This window comes from Oryctolagus cuniculus, chromosome 7, assembly GCF_964237555.1.
Source record: "Oryctolagus cuniculus chromosome 7, mOryCun1.1, whole genome shotgun sequence".
Taxonomy (NCBI): domain Eukaryota; kingdom Metazoa; phylum Chordata; class Mammalia; order Lagomorpha; family Leporidae; genus Oryctolagus; species Oryctolagus cuniculus.
The window spans coordinates 127,979,546-128,003,517 of NC_091438.1; the positions used below are offsets into that span (position 1 = coordinate 127,979,546).

Consider the following 23,972-nt stretch of genomic DNA (forward strand, 5'->3'; position numbering starts at 1 on the left):
ATCTGAAACAGTGGCTTAACCTGCCTCAAGGTAACAAGACTTAAAAAAGTATCACAGTGTTACAGTGCTGAGTTTACAAGACTCTGAAGGAATTATGTCCTTTGGAATACAAAAAGGTCTAATTGTGATTAGTATTATGCTATGAAACAAAGGACCTGATTCATTTATGCATTCATCAAGCACTGATGTTTATGCTTTGTTCTGTTAGAGTCGGTAGTCTTAGACGTTAAGTTCTTAGAAGCTAGAGGCATAGGTCTCTATAGTTCCAAGAAAAGGGTGGAGACTCTTCTGCTTTCACTTTAGCCTCTCTGGGAACTAGCTTATGGCTCCATATGTGGAGTAAGGATCACTGTATCACTTAATCCCAGTGATCATTGACCAAGGGAGCAAAGTTTGGGCAGAATGAGAGCAAAGATGGACATAGTTAAAAGTTGAGGTGGAAATAAAGAGCAGGTGACTATATACTTTTCCTTCATGGATGTTAAGCTCAGGGCCTTGGCTAAGCACTGATGCATGATCTTCTATCAGTTTCCTAAGACTAGGTTGCATTTTTGGTTGTTGGCAGATTCAGGATCATTGGTGTGTGGTTGTATAAGAAGGTCAGCTGGCTGGATAAATCATCAGTAAAAATGTTCCCCATTCCTATGACCCTCTGGGGCATTGTGCTCCTCCTGCCTTGTTGAGATGATGGTCAAAAGCTAATTAGACCCAGATTTTTCAAGAACTTTTGAATATGAGAATACAGTATTTCCTTTTTTTCCCCTTGTTTTAACTGAATTTCCAAAGGTGGGGGCTAGTTCCTTTTGGGCAAACACCAAAGTTACCTTGGAAAAGGCCTTTGTGTATATAGGAGAACCAGAAACCTCTTAAAAGTTTTCTTAATTTGTAATTGTAGGAGAAAAAACAGTGATGGAATGTACCTCCCATCTTTTTTTTCCTTTCTGGGAGAGAGGATAATGTATTTGTTTGATTTCAGAGATGGTTTTTTGTTGGCCTCATATATATTGGGTCCCAAGAAATATAGGAGCAGGAGTCCTACTAGGCCTGTGGTGAGAGACGATCTCTCCTGCACTGGCCTGGTAACTTTACTTCAAAGGGTCCAGATTCTTGTGAACCCACTGGATTTCGGTAAAGACAACACCTTTCCCACATGTCTAATTTGTACATTTCTGACTGGGAGAAGCATTACATGTACTGGAGAAGAATATTGCTGATAAAACTAGTATGGTACTGGAAAGTCAAGTCCAGAGAATTTGGAATCTAGTCCTGAGACAAACCAGCTGTGTAACCTTGAGCAAATCACTTTTGTTTCTCTACACCTCAGTTTCCCCAGCTGAAATTGGCTTAGTTCTTTAAAGACCTCTCCCTCCAGCTCTAAAATTCCTGTTTTGTTTCTGATGGACATGTGTTTTTAATAGTTCATAAGTAAAAGATATGTGTGCCAAATACTTAATAAGAAAATCATGTAGCTGTTCCCCAATGCTTTTTTTTTTTTTTTTTGAATTCTAGTCAAGGTTTTTTACTGGAAGAATAATGAAAATATTAAAACAAGTTTCTAAAGGATATCTTTTAAACTGGAATAAAATGTTCACAAGTTCCTTTTGTAAGATTTAGACATTTATATCTGGGGAAACAAGGACTTTAGTCAAGACCTCAAAGATCATGGCCAAATGTGTGTTTCTGGGACAACAGATGATGAGAGATGGTTTGAACTCTTGATTATTTTCCCAATGGTGTGGAAAGTGTTGAAATTAATACACCACCCCCACCACCAGCCCCACCCCCGCCCACTGTTACTAACCCTAATTCCTAAAGAAGTTCTCTGATTTGCAGCTTGTGATGGGGTGGCAGAAGAACTTATGGAAGGCAACGGTCACACACCTTCCCCAAAGTATCTTGTCTGCCATAGACACTGAATGTCAGGGTATAGAATAAGAGTTGACAAACTTTCTCTGTTGTTTTTACTCCTCTATACTTTTAACTCATTTCTACAAAATAATATGGCTATAAGAAAACCCCCATTTCAGTATCTTTTATGTGTTTTCTTTAGGGCAGGCTATAGACGTCAAAGGAAAATCTTGCTTCCTGCCTGGGTGGGTAAATATGTGCTGCTGAGTCCTGATCGTTTCAGGGCTTCTACAGTACAAATTTGGTTTCTTAGCTTTCCTTATGGTTTAAGATTCGGTTTCCTTGAATATATTAAATCTGTTACTGCCATCCTTCTTTTCTCCAGCTTCCAAAGTTTTGTCTTTTTTTTTTTTCTTGTGTTCTTTATCTTTGTGGGTTAATGTCTTTAAAACAAACTCCTTTACAGAAAGGAGTAGGAGTTTAATGCCTATGTTTAATCTACCATCTTTACCCAGAATCCTGTTTCCTTCATTTTAGTCTCATTATATCTTTCTAGTTCTTTGCTGCCCCTCTTCTTGTCTCCCTTCTGTCTTCCCTTACCCCTTTTCCCTCTCCATCTATTTCTCTCCCCTCATTTCCTTCTTTATCCAATCTAGACCCTATGCCTCAGGCATTGCCCTGCATACCCCTACCATTGTCCTTTGGCTATAAGTGCCTTTCCAATCTCAACTTTGGATCACATTGACTATCTACTTTGTGTAGTACTGTATCAGCTCTATTAAAATCTTCAGGAGAAATATTATGCAATGGTGTAAATTGGCATCACCATAAATTCATACTTCTAATCTTATCTGAATCCTCAGAACCACTTTTCATTCTTATACCTGTCCTGGGCCAGCTTGCCACTCCTTTCAGCAACTGTTCTCAACCACCATTACTCACCTGCCAGAGAATGATCCTGCCTCTCTTCTTTTCTCAGAGAAAATCCTGGCTGACAGAACGATTTTCTCAGTTATACTATCCCCACATCTGTCTTTACTCAGACTCACCTTCAGTTCATTTCTAGCCTTACAGGAAGACATTTGAGACCAATCCCTTTATTTATGCATTTTACTCCATTCTCTTCTGAGAACTCTAGAACCTTAGTCCACTAATTTTTCTAACACTGTCCAGAATTTTCAGCATTTTTGTTTTGTTTTTTCTTTTTATAGAATTTTCAGCTTTGTTCTCTACTCTCTTCTCTAAACCTATAAATACTTGCACATTGCTTATAGAATAAAGCACAAATTCCTAAGGCCCTCAGTCATCAAACCATGCTTCCTTACCTCTCTAGCCTTAGAGCTCACCATTCCTTTAATACATCTTCGTACTCTATTTTTTTTTTTTTTTTAACAGGCAGAGTGGACAGTGAGAGAGAGAGAGACAGAGAGAAAGGTCTTCCTTTTGCCATTGGTTCGCCCTCCAATGGCCGCCGCAGCCAGCGCATCGCGCTGATCCGAAGCCGGGAGCCAGGTGCTTCTCCTGGTCTCCCATGTGGGTACAGGGCCCAAGGACTTGGGCCATCCTCCACTGCCTTCCCGGGCCACAGCAGAGAGCTGGCCTGGAAGAGGGGCAACCAGGGCAGAATCCGGCGCCCCGACCAGGCCTAGAACCCGGTGTGCTGGCGCCGCTAGGTGGAGGATTAGCCTATTGAGCCACGGCACTGGCCAACATCTTCATACTCTACACTCTACCATATAGCACCTCCTGGAGGGGGTGAGAGGCATTCCAGACCTCTCCATGTAGCTATGGAAACTTGCTAATAGTTCTCTGACTTCTGCATTCTTTTTAATGTCTCTGTCCTTTTACCATTTTTGGTTTCCTTCAGCCAAAGTAAGGAATGACTGTTCTTAGCTATGTACCTGCTCTTCTTTCAAGACTTGGCTCAAATATCACTTCTTTTTTTTTGGACAGGCAGAGTGGACAGTGAGAGAGAGAGAAAGGTCTTCCTTTGCCGTTGGTTCACCCTCAAATGGGCGCCGTAGCTGGCACACTACAGCCAGCGCACCGTGCTGATCCGAAGGCAGGAGCCAGGTGCTTCTCCTGGTCTCCCATGGGGTGCAGGGCCCAAGCACTTGGGCCATCCTCCACTGCACTCCCTGGCCACAGCAGAGAGCTGGCCTGGAAGAGGGGCAACTGGGACAGAATCCGGCGCCCCGACCGGGACTAGAACCTGGTGTGCCGGCACCGCAAGGTGGAGGATTAGCCTATTGAGCCACAGCACTGGCCAAATATCACTTCTTTATGAAGCTCTTTCCACCCTAGCAGAATCATGCTTCTTCCTTGGTGCTCCCCTGTGTACTGTGGAGATTTCTGTGATGATATCTGTAACATTTTATTGCTCTGGATTATAAGTTACATAAGGACAATGATTTTATTTTGCCTTTTTAAAAAAGATTTAGTTTTGGGGCTGGTGCTGTGGTGCAGCGGGTTTAAAGCCCTGGCTTGAAGTGCCGGCATCCCATATGGGCGCCATTTCTAGTCCTGGCTGCTCCTCTTCTGATCCACTTCTCTGCTATGGCCTGGGAAAGCAGTAGAAGATGGCCCAAGTCCTTAGGCGCCTGCACCCATGTGGGAGACCCAGAGGAAGTTCCTGGCTCCTGGCTCCTGGCTCCAAATTGGCACAGCTCTGGGCATTGCGGCCATCTAGGGAGTAAACCAGTGGATGGAAGACCTCTCTGTCTCTACCTCTCTCTCTAAACTCTGCCTTTCAAATAAATAAAACTAAATCTTTTAAAAGATTAATGGAAGAAGATGCAAAGTCACTTTATAAAAAGATGTATGTGGGGCCGGCACTGTGGCTTAATGGGTGAAGCCTCTGCCTGCAGTGCCGGCATCCCATATGGGCGCCAGTTCAAGTCCCGGCTGCTCCACTTCCGATCCTGCTCTCTGCTATGGCCTGGGAAAGCAGTAGAAGATGTCCAAGTCCTTGGGCCCCCGCACCTGAGTGGGAGGCCCAGAAGAAGCTCCTGGCTCCTGGCTTTGGATCGATGCAGCTTCGGCAGTTGTGGCCAATTGGGAAGTGAACAAGCAGATAGAAGACCTCTCTCTCTATCTCTCTCTGCCTCTTCTCCTCTCTCTGTGTAACTCTGACTTTCAAATAAACAAAATAAATCTTAAAAAAAAAAAAAAAAAGATGTATGTACAGGGAGGGGAACAGTTGTGGCCATGAGACATTGTAATAATCCAGATGAGAAATAATGATAATTTGGGCCAGGATATTGATGGTGGAGATGGAGAAAAAGTGATAAATTGGACAGGGATTTAGCAGCTAAAATCTGAGCACCAGACTGGAGGAAAATTAATGTTTCAATTTTCACCCGTGTTCTGTAAAAAGTGGCAAATCTTTTTTTTATTAAATTTTCAGGCATAGGTAGCTTGAAGGAATGACAAGAGAAACAGCTCTCTTTTCTGAGTTTGTCTTTGAGTAGGAGCTTTGTCTAGGGCACCTCCTGGAGGGGTGAAAGGTAGAGTTTCTGATTTGAGAGGGAGGAAGGAGGAGTAGCTGAGTGATCCTGCCTGGGAAGGCTTTGATGACTCCTTTATTACATGTCACACTTGCAGTTCACATCAGCCTATGTGAGAGTTAGTGTTTTTTTTTTGTTTGTTTTTTTGTTTTTGTTTTTGTTGACAGGCAGAGTGGACAGTGAGAGAGAGAGAAAGGTCTTCCTTTGCCGTTGGTTCACCCTCCAATGGCCGCTGTGGCCAGCGCACCGCGCTGATCCGATGGCAGGAGCCAGGTACTTCTCCTGGTCTCCCATGGGGTGCAGAGCCCAAGCACTTGGGCCATCCTCCACTGGAAGAGGGGCAACCGGGACAGAATCCGGCGCCCTGACCGGGACTAGAACCCGGTGTGCCGGCGCCGCAAGGCGGAGGATTAGCCTAGTGAGCCGCGGCGCCGGCGAGAGTTAGTTTTGTGTATCAACTTTGCTAGGCTTTAGTGTGCTAATCTAAGTTGCTATAAAGGTAATTATAAATATAATCAATATCAACAATCTTGATTTTTTTTTAAAGATTGGTTTATTTATTTGAAAGGGAGAGGCAGAAAGAGAGAGAGAGAGAGAGAGAAAGAGAGGTCTTCCATTCGCTGATTCACTTCCCAAATGGCCATAACTGCCAAAGGTGGGGTGATCCTAAGCCAGGAGCTTCTTCCAGGTCTCCCATGTGAGACCCAAGGACTTGGGCCATCTTCTACTGTTTTCCCAGGCCACAGCAGAGAGCTGGGTCGTAAGTGGAGCAGCTGGGACTCAAATGGGCGCCCATATGGGATGCTGGCATTTGTAGGTGATGGCTTTACCCACTACATCACAGCACCCACCCACCCAATCTTTATTTTATTTTATTTTATTTATTTATTTTTTGACAGGCAGAGTGGACAGTGAGAGAGAGAGATAGAGAGAAAGGTCTTCCTTTGCCGTTGGTTCACCCTCCAGTGGCTACCGCGGCGGGCGCACTGCAGCCAGCACACCGCGCTGATCCGATGGCAGGAGCCAGGTACTTATCCTGGTCTCCCATGGGGTGCAGGGCCCAAGGACTTGGGCCATCCTCCACTGCACTCCCTGGCCACAGCAGAGAGCTGGCCTGGAAAAGGGGCAACCGGGACAGAATCCGGTGCCCCGACTGGGACTAGAACCCAGTGTGCCGGTGCCACAAGGCGGATGATTAGCCTAGTGAGCCACGGCGCCGGCCTATTTCATTCTATTTTTTAAAAAATTTATTTATTTACCTGAAAGTCAGAGTTACACAGAGAGAGTAGGAGAGGCAGAGAGAGAGAGAGGTCTTCTATCCGCTGGTTTACTCCCCAGCTGGCCACAACAGCTGGAGCTGCACCGATGTGAAGCCAGGAGCCAGGATCCTCCTCCGGGTCTCCCACGCGGGTGCAGGGGCCCAAGGACCTGGGCTATCCTATATTGCCTTCCCAGACCACAGCAGAGACCTGGATCAGAAGTGGAGCAGCTGGGACTCAAACTGGCACCCACATGGGGTACCAGCACTGCAGGCGGAGGCTTCACCCATTAAGCCACAGTACTGGCCCCCAATCTTAATTTTAAGTAAGAGAGACTATTCTTTTTTTTTTTTTTTTTTTTTTTTTTTTTTTTTTTTTTGACAGGCAGAGTGGACAGTGAGAGAGAGAGAGACAGAGATGAAAGGTCTTCCTTTTGCCGTTGGTTCACCCTCCAATGGCTGCTGCGCTGCAGCCAGCGCACTACGCTGATCCGAAGGCAGGAGCCAGGTACTTATCCTGGTCTCCCATGGGCTGCAGAGCCCAAGCACTTGGGCCTTCCTCCACTGCACTCCCTGGCCACAGCAGAGAGCTGGCCTGGAAGAGGGGCAACCGGGACAGAATCCAGCGCCCCCACCAGGACTAGAACCCAGTGTGCTGGCGCCGCAAGGCGGAGGATTAGCCTTATGAGCCGCGGCGCCAGCCAAGAGAGACTATTCTGATTAATATGAATGGTCCTTATCCAATCAATTGAAAGGTTTAAACCTGACTGAATCAGATAACTGATTCCAAAATGAAACCAATTCAGCAAAGGTTCTATTCTTTCAAGACTTTCTCTCTTTCCTCCTTCCTTTCTTTCTTCCATTCTTTCTTTCAAGATTTAGTTTATTTATTTGAAAGACAGAATTACAGAGAGAGGTAGAGACAGAGAGAGAGGTCTTCTATCCACTGGTTCACTCCCCAGATGGCCACAATGGCCGGAGCTACGCCAATCCGAAGCCAGGAGCCAGGAGCTTCCTCTGGGTCTCCCACATGGGTGCAGGGGCCCAAACACTTGGTCCATCCTCCACTGCTGTCCCAGGCCATAGCAGAGAGCCGGATCAGAAGAGGAGCAGCCAGGACTAGAACCAGCGCCAATATGGGATGCTGGTGCTTCAGGCCAGGGCTTTCACCCGCTGCACCACAGCACCAGCCCCCATTCTTCCTTCTTTCCTCCCTCCCTCTCTTTCTTCCCTTCTTCCTCCCTCCCTTCCTTCCTTCCTTCTTTTCTTTTTTCCCCAAAGAGAGAGTTCCTAACTGCCACCAGGTCTGGGCCAGGAACTCAATACAGGTCTCCCACATGGGTGACTGGAACTCAATAGAGCAAATGCCTCCCCAGTTCTGCATTAGCAGGAAGCTGGAGTCAGGAGCCAGAGCCAGGCATCAAGCCCAGGGGCTCCAATCTGAGACAGAGGCATCTTAACTAGGTATTTGAAAGGCAGAGTGACAAAGAGGGAGAGGGGAGAGGGGAGGGAAGGGTACCTTCACTCCCCAAATGGCTGCAGCAGTCAAGTCTGAACCAAGCTTAAGCCAGGAGCCAGAAACTACAAACTGGTTCCCACATGGGTTGTAGGGCCTCAAACACCTGGGCCATCATCTGCCGCCTTCTCGGGTGCATTAGCAGGAAGCTGGATCAGAAGTGGAGCATCTGGGACTTGAAGCAGCATTCCTGTATAGCATGCTGGCATCACAAGCAGTGGCTTAACTGACTGTACCACAGCATGTGCTCCTTAACTGGCATCTTAACTGCTATGCCAAAGACCCACCCCCAGGAACACTTCTGATAGCAATTTTTATATCAATCAGAGAAGTAGAAATACTATGAGTGATACAGAATAAAGGATTTATGAATATTATACAATTGTGGAAACTGATAGAGTAGCATAAGCATGCTGTTATTTCTGTGTCTTGAGTTGAATCTGCAATCACCATTAGGCAGGCAGATTAAAGAGTCAAAAATAAATTAATGTGGACAAGAGCAAAAACAAACAGGGACTCAGAAGGACACATCAAACCTGGAAGGGCAAAGTGAAACTCCACAGCTGTTTCTTACTACTTTCAGCCTCATTGTTGTGGGTGATCTGCAAGAGACTAGCATCCTTTCTCATAGAACTACACAGTACTTGGCTCAGGACTCAGTAGAAATTGAAGGAAGATATATAGCAGAATCGGAAAGACTGTAGGTCTTGGTACTAATCCATACCTTCTAGAAGAAGTAGCATATCTGTAACATGCTCAGGTTACCACAGTGTTTGGCACCATTCATCAACATTCATAGCATAAAAATGTGGCTTCAGCCTTACTTACCCCTTCTGAATCTCATACAAAATCTCTCTTATGGCCATGACTAACTCAGAACCTTTCAGGGAAAGGAATTTTGCAAAACATTTCTGGCTCAGCTAAGTTAATATATACAAAGGCAGCATACCATGTGTATTTATTTCTTTAAAGTAGTAACTTCCCTTGGTTCTCTATAACTTGAGAGACAAAACCCAAACTCCGTAGCATGGCATCTTAGAAACCTGTCCTTGGGGCTGGCGCTGTGGTGCAGCAGGTTAATGCCCTGGCCTGAAGCGCCGGCATCTCATATGGGTGCTGGTTCTAGTCCCAGCTGGTCCCAATAATTTTTTTAATGACAAGAAAATGCTCATGGGGGCTGGCGCTGTGGCGTAGTGGGTAAAGCCGCTGCCTGAAGTGCCCACATCCCATATGGGTGCCAGTTCAAGTCCCAGCTGCTCCACTTCCGATCCAGCTCTCTGCTATGGTCTGGGAAAGCAGTAGAAGATGGCCCAAGTCCTTGGGCCCCTGTACCCATGTGGGAGACCTGGAAGAAGCTCCTGGCTCCTGGCTTCAGATCAGCACAGCTCTGGCCGTTGCAGCCATCTGGGGAGTGAGCCAGTGGATGGAAGATCTCTCTCTCTTTCTCTCTTTCTGCCTCTCCTTCTCTCTGTGTAACTCTGACTTTCAAGAAATAAAATAAATCTTTTAAAAAAAAAAAAAAAAAAAAACTGTCCATGATCTGGCCCCTGGCTACTTCTCCAGCTTTAACCATTATTATAATCCTGCTTTTTTTTTTCATACTGCTTTGCCTTTGTATATGTTGTTCCCTCATTCTGAAATATTGTTTTTTTTTCCCGATGCACACTTTTTTTTTATCCTGTAGAACCAACCTCACGTCTCATCATCCTATGAAATCTTATCCTATGCCAATTTTCTTAAACAATTCATTGCATCCTCATCTGTACTAGCTCCCTACATTATTTTGTATGTGACAATAAACCATAATGTTTTTTAACATGTAATCTTCTCTATCAGATTGGCCAAAGGAGGCCTTGGCCCATAGTCAGCTCAGGAGACTGTACATGTTCCTATCCTGTCCTCTGTGCACTCTTGTCCTCAAATTTTGAATTCAGTTTGGAAAAAGTCACTTGTGCAACCACATGAACTGTCAAGTCACACTCAATTCAGATCACTGGAGACTTTCTTTCCTACTTCATTGGGCCACTGTGGACTGTCTCAGCATGCATATCATTTCTCCCACTGGGCCAGAAATCACTCAGGTCCCATTTATAGGAGTCCTGACTAATATGTCCACACAGAATGTCTGGAGGAATTTCAGTTTTTAGACATGCAGCTACCATAAACTTCCTCTTTGCCTATCAGTCTTTTCTTACCCACTCTTCCAGGAACTGAGCATTATACAATGAGCGTGTTGGGGAATAGGATTCCCAGTTGTCCTTTGCTATACTTATACAACAAGCTGGATTAAAACAACAACACCGTTCCTTCTGCACGTGGGATTGGGGAAAAAAGGAGCAAACCTGCAGAACATTTGATATTGCCCTGAAACTAGGGACCTTTTCTCTTATTCTGTAGATTTTTAAGGAAATGGGGATCTGAAATCCTTTGATATTGATATTAATTAAAGGGATCCAGACCTTTTTGTAGAGTCATTAAAAGCTTTGGACATAGAAAGTATTAATTTTGTGTTTCATGGACATATTTCCTTTTTTCAGAGCTAGCTTTTTTTTTAAGATTTATTTATTATTTATTTGAAAGTCAGAGTTACACAGAGAAGAAGAGGCAGAGAGAGAGAGAGAGGTCTTCCAACCACTGGTTCACTCCCCAATTGGCCACACAACTGGAGCTGCACCAATCCAAAGCCAGGAGCCAGGAGCTTTTTCCTGGTCTCCCACGCGGATGCAGGGGCCCAAGGACTTGGGCCATCTTCTACTGCTTTCCCAGACCATAGCAGAGAGGTGGAGCAGCTGAGACTCAAACCAGCACCCATATGGGATGCCAGCACTGCAGGCGGTGGCTTTACCCGCTACTCCACAGCATTGGCCCAGGGCTAGCTTTCTAAACCGCTCCTACTATATTTCCTAGCTCTATAGTTCTACAGATGTTTGTATATGTTGGTGGTACACATATCTCTATGTTCAGTTTTCTTTAAACTGTAGCAAAGCTTAGAAAAGCCTAAGCATCTGTAATCTAGCATAATCCTGAAGTCTGTTCTACAGCTTCCCCGTAGATCTTTTTAAAAAAAAAAATTCAAAACACAGAAGGAGAGGCAGAGAGAAAGAGATTCTCCATCTACTGGTACACTCAAATGGCCATCACAGCCAGGATTGGCCAAACCGAAATGAGAAGCCAGAAACTCTATCCAAGTGTCCCAGTGGGTGGCAGGGGCCCAAGCACTTGGACCATCTTTCACTACTTTCCCCAGGCACATTAGCTGGGAGCTAGATCAGAAGCAGAGCAGCCAGTATACAAACTGGCACCCTGCTATGGCATGCTGGCATCACAAGTAGTGGCTTAATCCTCCACAACACAGTGCCAGACTCCCTGGAGATCTTAAAGTTTTGTCCCTGACACAGTACTTCAAATTGTGATATTAGGAGCAGATTTGGGTAAATAAATACTGAAACATAAAGATAACTTGGTCCTTGAACTTCCCAAAGCAGGCAGCTGTCTCTTTGGGGAAAAATTTTTTTTAAAAGATTTATCTATTTATTTGAAAAGCAGAGTTAAAGAGAAGCAGAGAGAGGTCTTCCATCCACTGGTTTACTCCCCAGATGGCCACAGTGGCCGGGCTGTGCCAATCCAAAGCCAGGAGCCGGGTGCTTCTTCCCGGTCTCCCATGTGGGTGCAGGGGCCTAAGGACTTGGGCCATCTTCTGCTTTCCCAGGCCATAGCAGAGAGCTAGATTAGAAGTCAAGCAGCTGGGACTCAAACCATATGGGATGCCAGCACTGCAGGCAGCATCTTTACCCACTAGCTCACGGCACTGGCCCCAGGGGAACATTTCTTTTTTCTTTTTTTTTTTTTTTTTAGATTTTTTTTATTTACTTATTTGAGAGGTAGAGTTACATAGAGTAAGAGGGGGAGAGAGAGAGAGAGAGTCTTCTATCCACTGGTTCACTCCACAAATGGCCACAACGGCCAGAGCTGAGCTGATCCGAAGCCAGGAGCCAGGAGCCTCCTCTGGGCTTCCCACACGGGTGCAGGGGCTCAAGGACCCAGGCCATCCTCCACTGTTTTCCCAGGCCATAGCAGAGAGTTGGCGGTGGCTTTACCCACTATGCCACAGCACTGGCCCCATAAATATTTTTTAAAAAATAAGGAGATGATGTAGAGCCGGCGCCGTGGCTCAATAGGCTAATCCTCCACCTTGCGGCGCCGGCAAACCGGGTTCTAGTCCCGGTTGGGGCGCCGGATTCTGTCCCGGTTGCCCCTCTTCCAGGCCAGCTCTCTGCTATGGCCAGGGAGTGCAGTGGAGGATGGCCCAGGTGCTTGGGCCCTGCACCCCATGGGAGACCAGGAAAAGCACCTGGCTCCTGGCTCCTGCCAGGATCAGCGCGGTGCGCCGGCTGCAGCGGCGGCCATTGGAGGGTGAACCAGCGGCAAAGGAAGACCTTTCTCTCTCTGTCTCTCTCTCTCACTGTCCACTCTGCCTGTCAAAAAAAATAAAAAATAAAAAAAAATAAAATAAGGAGATGAGAAAGAACTTTCATGAAGATGCTTTAAAAACCATTGATCTTTGTAGTTAAAATAGTAAATGCTTTCTTTAGTTCTTTCCCAATGCTTACTTCATGTGTGCAGTCTTTATTTATTCTAATGTTATTAATAAGAAATAATTCTTCCAATTATTTGATCTACTGGTTTGTTCCATAAAAACATGCTTTATTACCTTCAAAAAAATTTTTAAAGGTTTATTTATTTATTTTAAAGACAGAGTTACAGAGAGGGGAAGACAGAGAGAGAAAAATCTTCCATTCACTGATTCACTCTCCAAATGGCCACAAGGGCTGGAGCTGGGTAGGTTGGAAGCCAGGAGCTTCTTCCACGTCTCCCACATGGGTGCAGGGGCCCGAGTACTTGAGCCGTCTCTGCTGCTTTTTTCAAGCCACTAGCAGAGAGCTGGATGGAAGTAGAGCAGCTGGGACTCAAACCAATGACCACATGGGATACAAGCATCACAGGCAGCAGGTTCACTGGCTATGCCACAATGCCAGCCCCTTCCTCAAAATTTTAAACTTCACAAATTCAAATTCTAAAATCACCAACTTTATTTTTTTAAAGCACAGCTGTAAAAATAACCCAAAAATATTCCTTACGTTCCTAATGGCTTATATTGTCTAGAGATTTCTAGAATTTTACTTTTTGTCCATTATATCTGACTTTTCTAAGATCTTTTCTCTTATTTTAAAAAACTTTTTAAAAAGCACTTTCAAATTCTTTTTATAGTAGTTAGAGAAGAAAAAAACCTGTGAGGAATTTTCAAATATTTTAGTCTTTATTATATATAATATCATCCTGGCCTGGAGCAGTAAGCCAGTTACCCAGATTTCAGTAGTACTTTTTTGAGGTTTTTGTTTTGTTTTATTTGTTTCATTTTAAAATATAAATCTTTAACATTATTCAAAAGAAATAGAATTAAATAAAGAAACCTCCCTTTTGGCAACTTAAAAGCTGTCAGTGTTCCAGTCCTAAGATATATATTCTCTATACTATACTCTGAAAGAACAACAACAACAACAACAACAACAACAAAAATCTGAAGTCATCCATCTCTGTTTCTTCATTATATTCCAGATTTGTGAGTGGTACACCATAAGCTTATTTGATAAATTACTTCTGGAGTATTAAAATCCCATGAAAATAATTTTCTTTAAAACTGTAAGCCAATCAAAGATAGTCAATTAAAATACACAGCAATTAGGCAAATACGTTAATGTGACCTAGTTTATTCCTTTATTTGTTTATTTGGCCACTGCTTATTGTACATTTAGTCTGCAGGAGGCACAATGCTAAAGTACTAAGGCTATGAAAATTCTCTACTGAATTTCATTCTGTTTGCAGAAAGACATGTAAAGAGGCAGTCACACATTACCTGATAGATGTGAGCACCAAGTATTGTGGGAGCACAACGTGGATTTTCAGTGAAGGATTCCTGGAGAATATATATCTTGAATGAATCCTGCTAAATAAATAATAGAGGAGTATTCACAAATTTTATTTAATCTTCTATGAAGATGGAATCATATGCCAAATGCTAGAAGTAAAATTATGGCTAAAGTGTGGCCTGAAGAAATTAAGGACCAATATGGCCAGAGCAGAGGCAATTCGAAGCCAGGAGCTACTTCCAGGTCTCCCATGTGGCTATAAGGGTACAAGCACTTGGGCCATCCTCCACTGCTTTCTCAGGTGCATTAGCAGGGAGCTGGATTGGAAGTGGAGCAGCCAGGACTTGAACAGGCACCCATATGGGATGCCGGCGCTACTTTAACTCCACTGCAACACAGCACTGGCCCCTCTCTCTCTTTCTGTCTCTGTAACTCTGTCTTTCAAACAAATAAATAAATATTAAAAAAGAAAGCCCCCCCTCCTTTTTTTGAAGATTTATTTAGTTGTTTGAAAGGCAGAGTAACAGAGAGAGAGAAAGAGACAGAGAAATCTTTCATCTGCTAGTTCACTCCCCAAATGGATGCAGTGGCTGGGGTTGGGCCAGACTGAAGCCAGGAGCCAGGAACTTCTTCCTGGTCTCCCATGTGGGTGCAGGAGCCCAAGGACTTTTGCCATATTCCACTGCTTTCCCAGACGCATTAGCAGGGAGCCATATGGGAAGTAAAGCAGTCCATATGGGATGCTTAATCCACTAAGTCACAGCACTGACCCTAGGAGAACACTTTTTGTGTGGTAAGATCAGAGCTGGAGTCTCCCATCCTGAGTTTTCAGTGAAGTGTGGAGAGCATGGTTCTGACCTTTATAAACTTCCTGCTGCCTACTTCCTGATAATAGAAGTGAATCTCTGTTGCCAGATTCTGAGCTTTTTCTTTGTTGTTCTCTTTGCAGGCACCCTAGAATTCATTTCCACACAGGTCTTGTGGATGCCCATCTCTACTGTTTGAAAAAATACGTCGTGGATTTCCTCATGGAAAATAAGTAAGAAAAAGGGAGGTAGAGTCAAGCCTATGGCACTTAACCAGCTACCTTGTGACTTAGTTAACATTTTAAAACTTCACAATGTTAATCACTAGTTTATATAAAATGTACAGTTGGTTCTCACCATTGTTTTAGAAATGAAATCCTATTATAAGCACAATGTTTTGTCTATACCACAGAGTACTCTTTTTTTTTTTTTTTAAATTTTTGGGGTCTATGTTAAAATAAACCAGGAAAATATTTTTGTAAAACTTAGAGTAACCCATGATGCCTCTTTCTGCATGGTTTCTTTTTGTTTGTTTGTTTGCTTGCTTTTTAAGATTTATTTGAAAGGCAGAGTTACAGAGAGGCAGAGGGAGAGAGAGAAAGAGAGAGGTCTTCCATTTGCTGGTTCACTCCCAAATGGCTGCAATGGCCGGAGCTGGGCCAATCTGAAGCCAGGACCAGGAGCTTCTTCTAAGTATCCCACGATGGTGCAGGGGCCCAAGGACTTGGGCCATCCTCCACTGCTTTCCCAAGCCATAGCAGAGAGCTGGATCAGAAGTGGAGCAACCAAGACTTGAACTGGTGCCCGTATGGGGTGCCAGCTCTCCAGGCGGAAGCTTTACCCACTACACCACAGCACCCATCCCCTCTGCACAGTTTCATGCTCTTGTTTACTTCTTCTGCAAGGTGAGCTCCCCTCCATCTGCTATTTTTCTCTAGGTACATGTCTTTCCCCAGTCAGTTATTCTATAGATGAGTCCTCTTAGCAAAGGGCCAGAGACTTACTACGGAAGAGGGAAAAAGAATAAAATTCCCCACATTAGAAAAGAAGCATACCTCACTGAGGGATCTTTCATTAATATAAAGATAAGCCAAATTTGACGTTTTTTCTGATTTTTGCTCTGAGAACAGAATTTTAGACATTAAATACTTTCCAGAGTCTGCGTCTGGTAGACCACAAGACTTGGGTTTCCAAAGAGAAGTTTCCTTTAACAACTGATCTCAAGGATTTTGGATAAGAAATAGAACTGGGGCCATCGCTGTGGCATAGAAGGTTAAGCTGCCGCCTACGGTGCTGGCATCCCATAAGGACAACAATTCGAGTCCCAGCTGCTCCACTTCCAATCCAGCTCCCTGATAATGGGCCTGGGAAAGCAGTGGAGGATGGCCCAAGGGCTTGGACCCCTGCACCCACATGGGAGACCCAGACACGGCTCTGGCTCCTGGCTTCAGATCCACCCAGTTGTGGCCATTGTAGGTATTTGGGGAATGAACCAGCAAATGGGAGATTCTCTCCCCTCCCCTCTCCTCTCTCTGCCTTTCATATACATAAATAAATCTTAAGAAGAAGAAGAAATGGAACTGGGGACAGGTGTTGTGGCAGCAGGTTAAGCTATCATTTGCGACAGCTGCATCCCACATTGGAATGCCTGGTTGGAGTCCCAACTACTGTGTGCTTCTGATCCAACTTCTTGATAATGTACTTGGGAGGCATCAGATGATGGCCTTGATGCATTTGAGTCCTGCTGCCCACATGGGAAACTTGGATGGAGTTCCTGGCTCTTGGCTTCAGCACGGCCTAGTCTCAGCTGTTTTGGCCATTTGGGGAGTGAACCAGTAGATGAAGACCTCTCTCTCTGCCTCTATCACTCTGCCTTTCAGGTAAATAAATAAATTTTAAAAGAAAATGTACCCTTAGAAGAACAAATGGCAAAGATTTGATAACTGCATAGAAGAGAAGCAGGTAGTTTCTGTTGATGACTGCTGCCTTTAATAGCACTGAGGACTGCAAAGTAGGCACCACAGTAGCAAATTCCTTCAGATCAGCTGGGGAAGGAATCTGAAAACCTGAATTTAAATGCTAACCTTGCCCTTGGCTGTGGACTTGTGTATATACATAAATATTAAAGGGAAAGATGATTGTTCTCTGTGCCCATATGACCTTCTTTGCAACATTCTAACCCTCACCCCCCAAATCACCCGCTAAGTTCCTACAAGGATGCCCATGTATATGAGTCAATAGAAAAATGAATTATTTGGACTCCTAGAAAGTTTTCCAAAGGGTTGTTGTTTCTCTGTTTCCCCTCCCCAGTACGCTGTTATCACCTCTGACTTGTTTTCTTTTTCATTCCATCAGCGCTTATTTATTAGACACCTTTTATGATGCAGGCATTGTGGTAGCCTATGGGGCAATGGTGAATAATCACACATGGCCCTGACCTCAGGAATTTGCAGTCTAAGCTCCGTGATGGATTATGGAGATCTTTAGATAGCAGGGAAATTTGCTACCAAGATTTAGAGAGTAATCCAAACCCTGTTTTCCAGTTTCCAGTATAGATTTATATATATTCCAAAAATGACATTAATTCTTGTGCATTGCAGCATTTATTTTTTACTTCCAAATGAAAATGAAGACATATGCAATAAGTTGTGACCTTAAACTATTTATTTAAAAGGCAGAGTGACAGTGGGGCAGAGACAGAAAGATCTTCTATCTTTCATTCACTCCCCCAAAAGGCCACAACATCTGGACCTGTGTACCAGGCTGAAACCAGGAACCCAGGAATGTATCCAGGTCTCCCACATGGGTGGCAGGGGCCCAAGTGCTTGGGCCATATTCTGCTCATTTCCCAGGCACATTTTCAGGGACCTGAATCAGAAACAGAGCATCTGGGATTTTAACTGGCACTCTGATAGGATGTCAGCACTGCAGCTTAACCCACTTCACCACAATACTGGCTTGGAAACTATTAGGACTCTAAAAAAATAAAAATAAAGACAGAGGCCTGTGTATTCTGGTGCAGCAGGTTGCTGTCTGTGACACCGGCATCCCACACAAGCACTAGTTTGAGTCAGTTGCTCCAATTCCTATCTAGCTCCATGCTAATATACTTGAGAAAGCAGCAAAAGATAACCCAAGTACTTGGGCCCCTGCCACCTGTGTGGGAGACCCAGATGTAGTTCCAGGCTTCACTTCAGCCTGGCCCAGCCCTGGCCTTTGGGGCTATTTGGGGAGTGAATGGAAGATTCCCCCCCCCCCCCCCCGTAACTCTGCCTTTAGAATCAATAAAATAAATCTTTTTAAAAAAAAAAACTTCAATATTATTATCACATCTAAAAAAACTAACAATGCTCCATTAATAATATAAAATGGGATTATAACTTTTGGCATCTGGATAAGCAGGCAATTTTGCACCATAGCTAGCCTCATTCTGCCTGCTATAGCTTATCTGTAACTCAGGTGGCCACTATCACTCCAAGTGCAGTGGTATGTGCCCTGAAGACACTTGAAGTTGATTATCTGGCTGTGGATCCTGGCCAGGAACTCCGCCAAATGGGACTTTCCCAGAGCCTGCTGCAATAGACAGTGGTACAGAGTCTGATATCACACTGCCTCCCCATCTCAAGATCTGTTAAAGAGACCCTCAATTCTTTTTTCTTTTCTCCTATCTACCTTCACATCTTAGAGTTGCCAGAATCAAAGGACATATATTGAACACTGATGGGGATGGATGTTTGACACAGTGATTAAGACACCACTTGGGGTCTCTGCCTCTCAAATCAGAGTGCCTGGATTTGAGTCCCATCTCCATCCACTTCCAGTTCTAGCTTCCTACTAAAGCACACCCTGAGAGGCAGCAAGTGATGGCTCAGATACTTGGGTCCCATGTGACTACTGCCTTCAACTATCCTAGCCTGGCTATTGCAGGCATGTGGGAAATAAACCAGCAGGAGAGAGGTATTACTCTTGCTCTCTCACTCTCTCACTCTGCCTTTCAAATAAATGAAAACAAAATTTTTCATAAAATAAATTTTAATTTTTAAAAGAAAATTGGAGGGGGCTGGTGCTGTGGCATAGTAGGTTAAGCCTCCACCTATGGTGCTGGCATCCCATATGGCTACCAGTTCATGTCTTGGCTGCTCCTCTTCCAATCCAGGTCTCTGTTCCTAGCATCGGATCAGCTCAACTCCAGCCAAATGGCTCAACTGCAGCCATTTAGGGAGTGAACCAGCTAATGAAAGATCTCTCTGTCTCTCCCTCTCTCTGTCTGTAACTCTGCCTCTCAAATGAATAAATAAATCTTTAAAAAGAAAAAAAAAAAAAAAAGTAAAAAAGAGAATCCAGAAGAAGCTCCTGGCTCCTGGCTCCTAGCTTCAGATTGGCCATTGCAGCCATTTGGGGAGTGATCCAGTGGATGGAAGACCTCTGTCTCTGTCTTTCTCTGTAACACTGCCTCTCAAATTAATTAATTAATTAAAAAAAAGAGGGGGCCAGCACTGTGGTGTAGGGGGCTAAGCCTCCATCTATGGTACCAGCATCCCATATGGTACCGAGTCCCAGCTACTCCTTTTCCAATCCAGCTCTCTGCTACTTCCTGGGAAAGTAGTAGAAGATGGCCCAAGTGCTTGGGCTCCTGCCCCCATGTGGGAGACCCAGATGAAGCTCCTGGCTCGTGGCTTCGGATTGGCCCAGCTCTGGCCATTGTGGCCATTTGGGGAGTGAACCAGAGGATAGAAGACCTTTCTCCTTGTCTCTTCCTCTCTTTGTCTATAGCTCTACCTCTCAAATAAATAAATAAAATCTTAAAAAAAAAAAAAAAAAAAAAAAGATGAAGCCCATGAGAGTATTTCAGGCATGGAAAGCCAAGACACTCTGGCAAAAAGATCTCTGTGAGTGAGATCCCAGTGGAAAGAACAGGTCTTCAAAGAGGGAGGTGCCTTTCTCTGAAGGGAGGAGAGAACCTCCACTTTGACTATGACCTTGTCTAAACAAGATAAGAGTCGGAGAACTCAAGGGGCTTCCATAGCCTTGGAAACTCATAACTGTTGCATAGGGAGATTACTGATGCCATAAACAGGAGTGTCAATTTGTAAAGTCAACAACAGGAGTCACTGTGCACTTACTCCTCATGTAGGATCTCTGTCCTTAACGTGCTGTACACTGAGGCTTAATGCTATAACGAGTACTCAAACAGTATATTTCACTTTGTGTTTCTATGGGGGTGCAAACGATTGAAATCTTTACTTAATGTACACTAAACTGATCTTCTGTAAAAAAAAAGAAATTATCAATTCCCAACTTGACTCTCACTGGGATTAAACATGACAATAGGTCTGATCTGATTTCATCATCATTTAAAAAATCATCTATTATTTTTCACTTTATGTTTCTGTGTGGGAGCAAACTGTTGAAATACTTACTTAAGGTATACTAAGCTGATCTTCTGTATATTAAGATAATCGAAAATGAATCTTGATGTGAATGGAAGGGGGGAGAGGGAGTGGAAAGGGGAGGGTTGTGGGTGGGAGGGACGGTATCGGGGAGGAAGCCATTGTAACACATGAGTAGTACTTTGGAAATTTATATTCATTAAATAAAAGATAAAAAAAAATTGCAAAAAAAAAAAAAAAGATGAGAAAGGCATTAAATTGAAAAAAAGAAAAAGTTAGAAAGTTGGCAAATTTTAATATATACATATATTTAAATTTATTTGACAGGTAGAGTTATAGACAGTGAGAGAGAGAGAGACAGAGAGAAAGATCTTCCTTCTGTTGGTTCATTCCCCAAATGGCCGCCATGGACGGCGCTGAGCCAATCCGAAGCCAGGAGCCAGGTGCTTCTTCCTGGTCTCCCATGTGGGTGCAGGGCCCAAGCACTTGGGTCATCCTCCTCTGCCCTCCCGGGCCACAGCAGAGAGCTGGCCTGGAAGAGGAGCAACCGGGACTAGAACCCAGCGCCTATATGAGATGCCAGCACCACAGGTGGAGGATTAACCAAGTGAGCCATGGCGCCGGCCCCAATATATTTAATATATTAGAAAAAGTAGGGAAAATTAGAATGGTAACTTGAAGACACTTTTTTTTTTTTTTAAGTTTTTTGTGTTTTTATTTATTCGAAAGGCAAAGTAACAAAAAGAGATAACATCTACTCACTGGTTCACTCCTCAGATGCCCATAACAGCTCTGGCTGGGCCAGGCTAAAGCCAGGAGCTTGGAACTCTGAGTCTTCTGTACGTGGGTGACAAGGACTCAAGTACTTGAGCCATCACCTGGTACCTTCCCAAGGTGTGTGTTAAGAGCTGGATCAGCAGTTCTCTGCTAATGTGCCAGGAAAACAGCAGAGGATTGCTGAAGAACTTGGGGCCCTTGCACCCACATGAGAGACCTAAAAGAAACTCCTGGCTCTTGGCTTCAGCCTGGCCCTACCCCAGCTGTCAGGGAGTGAATCAGTGCATAGAAGATCTCTCTGTCTCTCTCTCTCTCTCTGACTTTCAAATAAATAAATAAATCTTTATTTTAAAAAAAAAAAAAAGAAGAAGAAGAAGCTGGATCAGAAGCAGAGAACTTGAACCCAGGCAATCCGATATGGATGTGGCATTTTTATGCCACAACACTGGCACCTTCTTTTTCACATTTTTTAATTTATTTATTTGAGAGACAGTTCTCATCCACCAGCCTACATCCCAAACACCTGCAACAACTAGGACTAACCCAAACCTAAACTGGGAGCCTGAACCCAATGCAAGTCTCCCTCTGGGTGACAGAAACCCAACCACTTGAGCCATCACCACTGCCTTCTGGTGTCTGTACCAGCAGGAAGCTGGAGTCAGGAACCAGAGCCCAGCATTAAACCCAGGCTTTCCAGGATAGAACACAGACATGTAACTTTTGGCCAAAAGCCTACCCCGAGGGACATCCTTTATTCCTTGCTGGAATAATGGAGGTCTTTGAGAAGTTGTGGGAGATGAGATTGATTAGGTTGGTGCTAAGTAGCAGCAGGTAGAAAGCCTTGAAAGCTAAGTAGGGAGTTACAGATCTTTAAACAGATAGTCTTTTTTGAAACAAGCAATGGTGCAATCTGGCAGGAGAACATAGACCATTGTGCATGGGAAAGATGTTCCTTCAAAGTAAGTAGACCTTTATAATAATCTGGTCATCAAATGATGATTCCTAGGAATGGAAAGATTAAACCCAGTAGATACAACTTCAAGAAAAGACTGCTTTTACAAGCCTCTGTTAATATTTTACCTTAATAATGTAACATACTTATGTTCTTTGTGTGGAAAGCTTCATGGTTTCTTCAAAGTCAAACTTATTTTTTTTAGTTGTTTACATATTTACATCCAACACTGAAATTCTTTGAGAATTGATACCTACCTAGATTAGTAAGGCATTCCATATATGCCTGATGATTGGGAGGAAAGGAGATGTAGTAACAGATAACAGAAGTAATTTAGTATATCAGTGGTAAAAGAATAGGCAAAAGATTTCTGCAGTTGACTAAGCAGGAAAGCTACAGGGAGAACTGTGGAGAGAAAAAAGTCTGTACTGTCTTTCATGAGAAGTTTAGTAATTGAACTGTATACTTATGTTTTAGAAATTTTCTTTGTAGTCCACCTCTGAATAAAATGAAATACATGAATGTTCCAAATAATGTCTTGAACATTTTGATTCAAAAATATGTTTCTAAAGCCAGAGCTTGGGGTCGGCACTGTGGTATAGCAAGTAAAGTGGCTGCCTACAGTGCGCCTAGAAAAGCAGATAATCTGGCCAGCCGTGGCTCAATAGGCTAATCCTCCGCCTTGCGGCGCCGGCACTCCGGGTTCTAGTCCCAGTTGGGGCGCCGGATTCTGTCCTGGTTGCCCCTCTTCCAGGCCAGCCATCTGCTATGGCCCGGGAGTGCAGTGGAGGATGGCCCAAGTGCTTGGGCCCTGCACCTCATGGGAGACTAGGAGAAGCACCTGGCTCCTGGCTTCGGATCAGCGCAGTGCGCCGGCCACGGCGGCCATTGGAGGGTGAACCAACGGCAAAAGGAAGACCTTTCTCTCTGTCTTTCTCTCTCACTGTCCACTCTGCCTGTCTAAAATTTAAAAAAAAAAAAAAAAGAAGAAGAAAAAGAAAAAAGAAAAGCAGATAATCCAGCTCCCTGCTGGTGTGCCTGAGAAAGCAATGGAAGATGGTCCAGGTCCTTGGCCCCCTGCACACACGTGGGAGACCCAGGCTTCAGATAGGCCCAGCTCCGGCCGTTGCAGCCATTTGGGGAATTAACCAGCAGATGAAAGGTCCCTCTCTGTGTAACTTTGCCTCTCAAATAAATAAATGAATCTTTAAAAATGAGAGAAAAGAAAGCCAAAGCAGAGTTTAGATTGAGTATTGCAACTGTGATATCACTTATGCTGAGTAGTGAGTCAAAGGTTCTTCATTCTTTTAGGATTTCAGCAAGGTCTTAGAAGCCCAGATATTGGTCCAACTCTGTTTGCCTTAGTAGGAATTGTTCCAAAAGAGACACCTAAGTCAAGACCCTAGATGAGCATTGGCCCTGTGAAGGACTCAAGCAAAATGCCAACTCTCTGAGCTAACACCATGAGAGACAGGCAGTTTACACCAGAGCTATTTCTGATTTCCTTTTACAGAAACCCAGAGAAATTTGTCTTTCTCTCCCTTACCCTAGCCTGCTAAACCTGCTAGCCCTCTTAAGATAGAGGATGGGGTGGGCCTTGTGGTACAGTCGGTTAAGCCCATGCTTGAAACCCACATCTCATAATGGAGTAACTGGTTCAAGTTCCAGCTGCTCCACATTTCCAATCCCCCTTCCTGCTGATATGCCTAAGAAGGAATGAATGGTGATGTAAGTACTTGGATCCCTGCCATGCATGCAGGAGACCCAGATGCAATTCCTTGCTTTGGCCTGGGCCAGTCCCAGCAATTGTGGGCATTTAGGGAATGAACCAGTGATTAAGATCTCTCTCTCTGTTTCTTTCTCTTTCTCTGTGTGTGTGTATATATATGTCTCTCCCTTTCAAATAAATAAAAATTAGGGGCTGGCACTGTGGCTCAGCAGGTTAATGCCCTGGCCTGAAGCGCCGGCATCCCATACGGGTGCGGTTCGAGA

The 23,972-nt window shown here is 44.2% G+C and overlaps 1 protein-coding gene across 4 annotated transcripts in view; it reads left to right on the forward strand.

Moving 5' to 3' along the window:
• The window catches only part of EIF2B3 (eukaryotic translation initiation factor 2B subunit gamma), a 149,176-nt gene that overhangs the window by 85,556 nt on the left and 39,648 nt on the right, over positions 1-23,972 (forward strand). For all 4 annotated transcript variants that reach the window (XM_002715143.5, XM_070078589.1, XM_008265354.3 and 1 more), the window contains one exon: positions 15,005-15,094. In XM_002715143.5, coding sequence (XP_002715189.2) covers positions 15,005-15,094 — 90 coding nt within the window. The remainder of the gene's footprint in view (positions 1-15,004; positions 15,095-23,972) is intronic.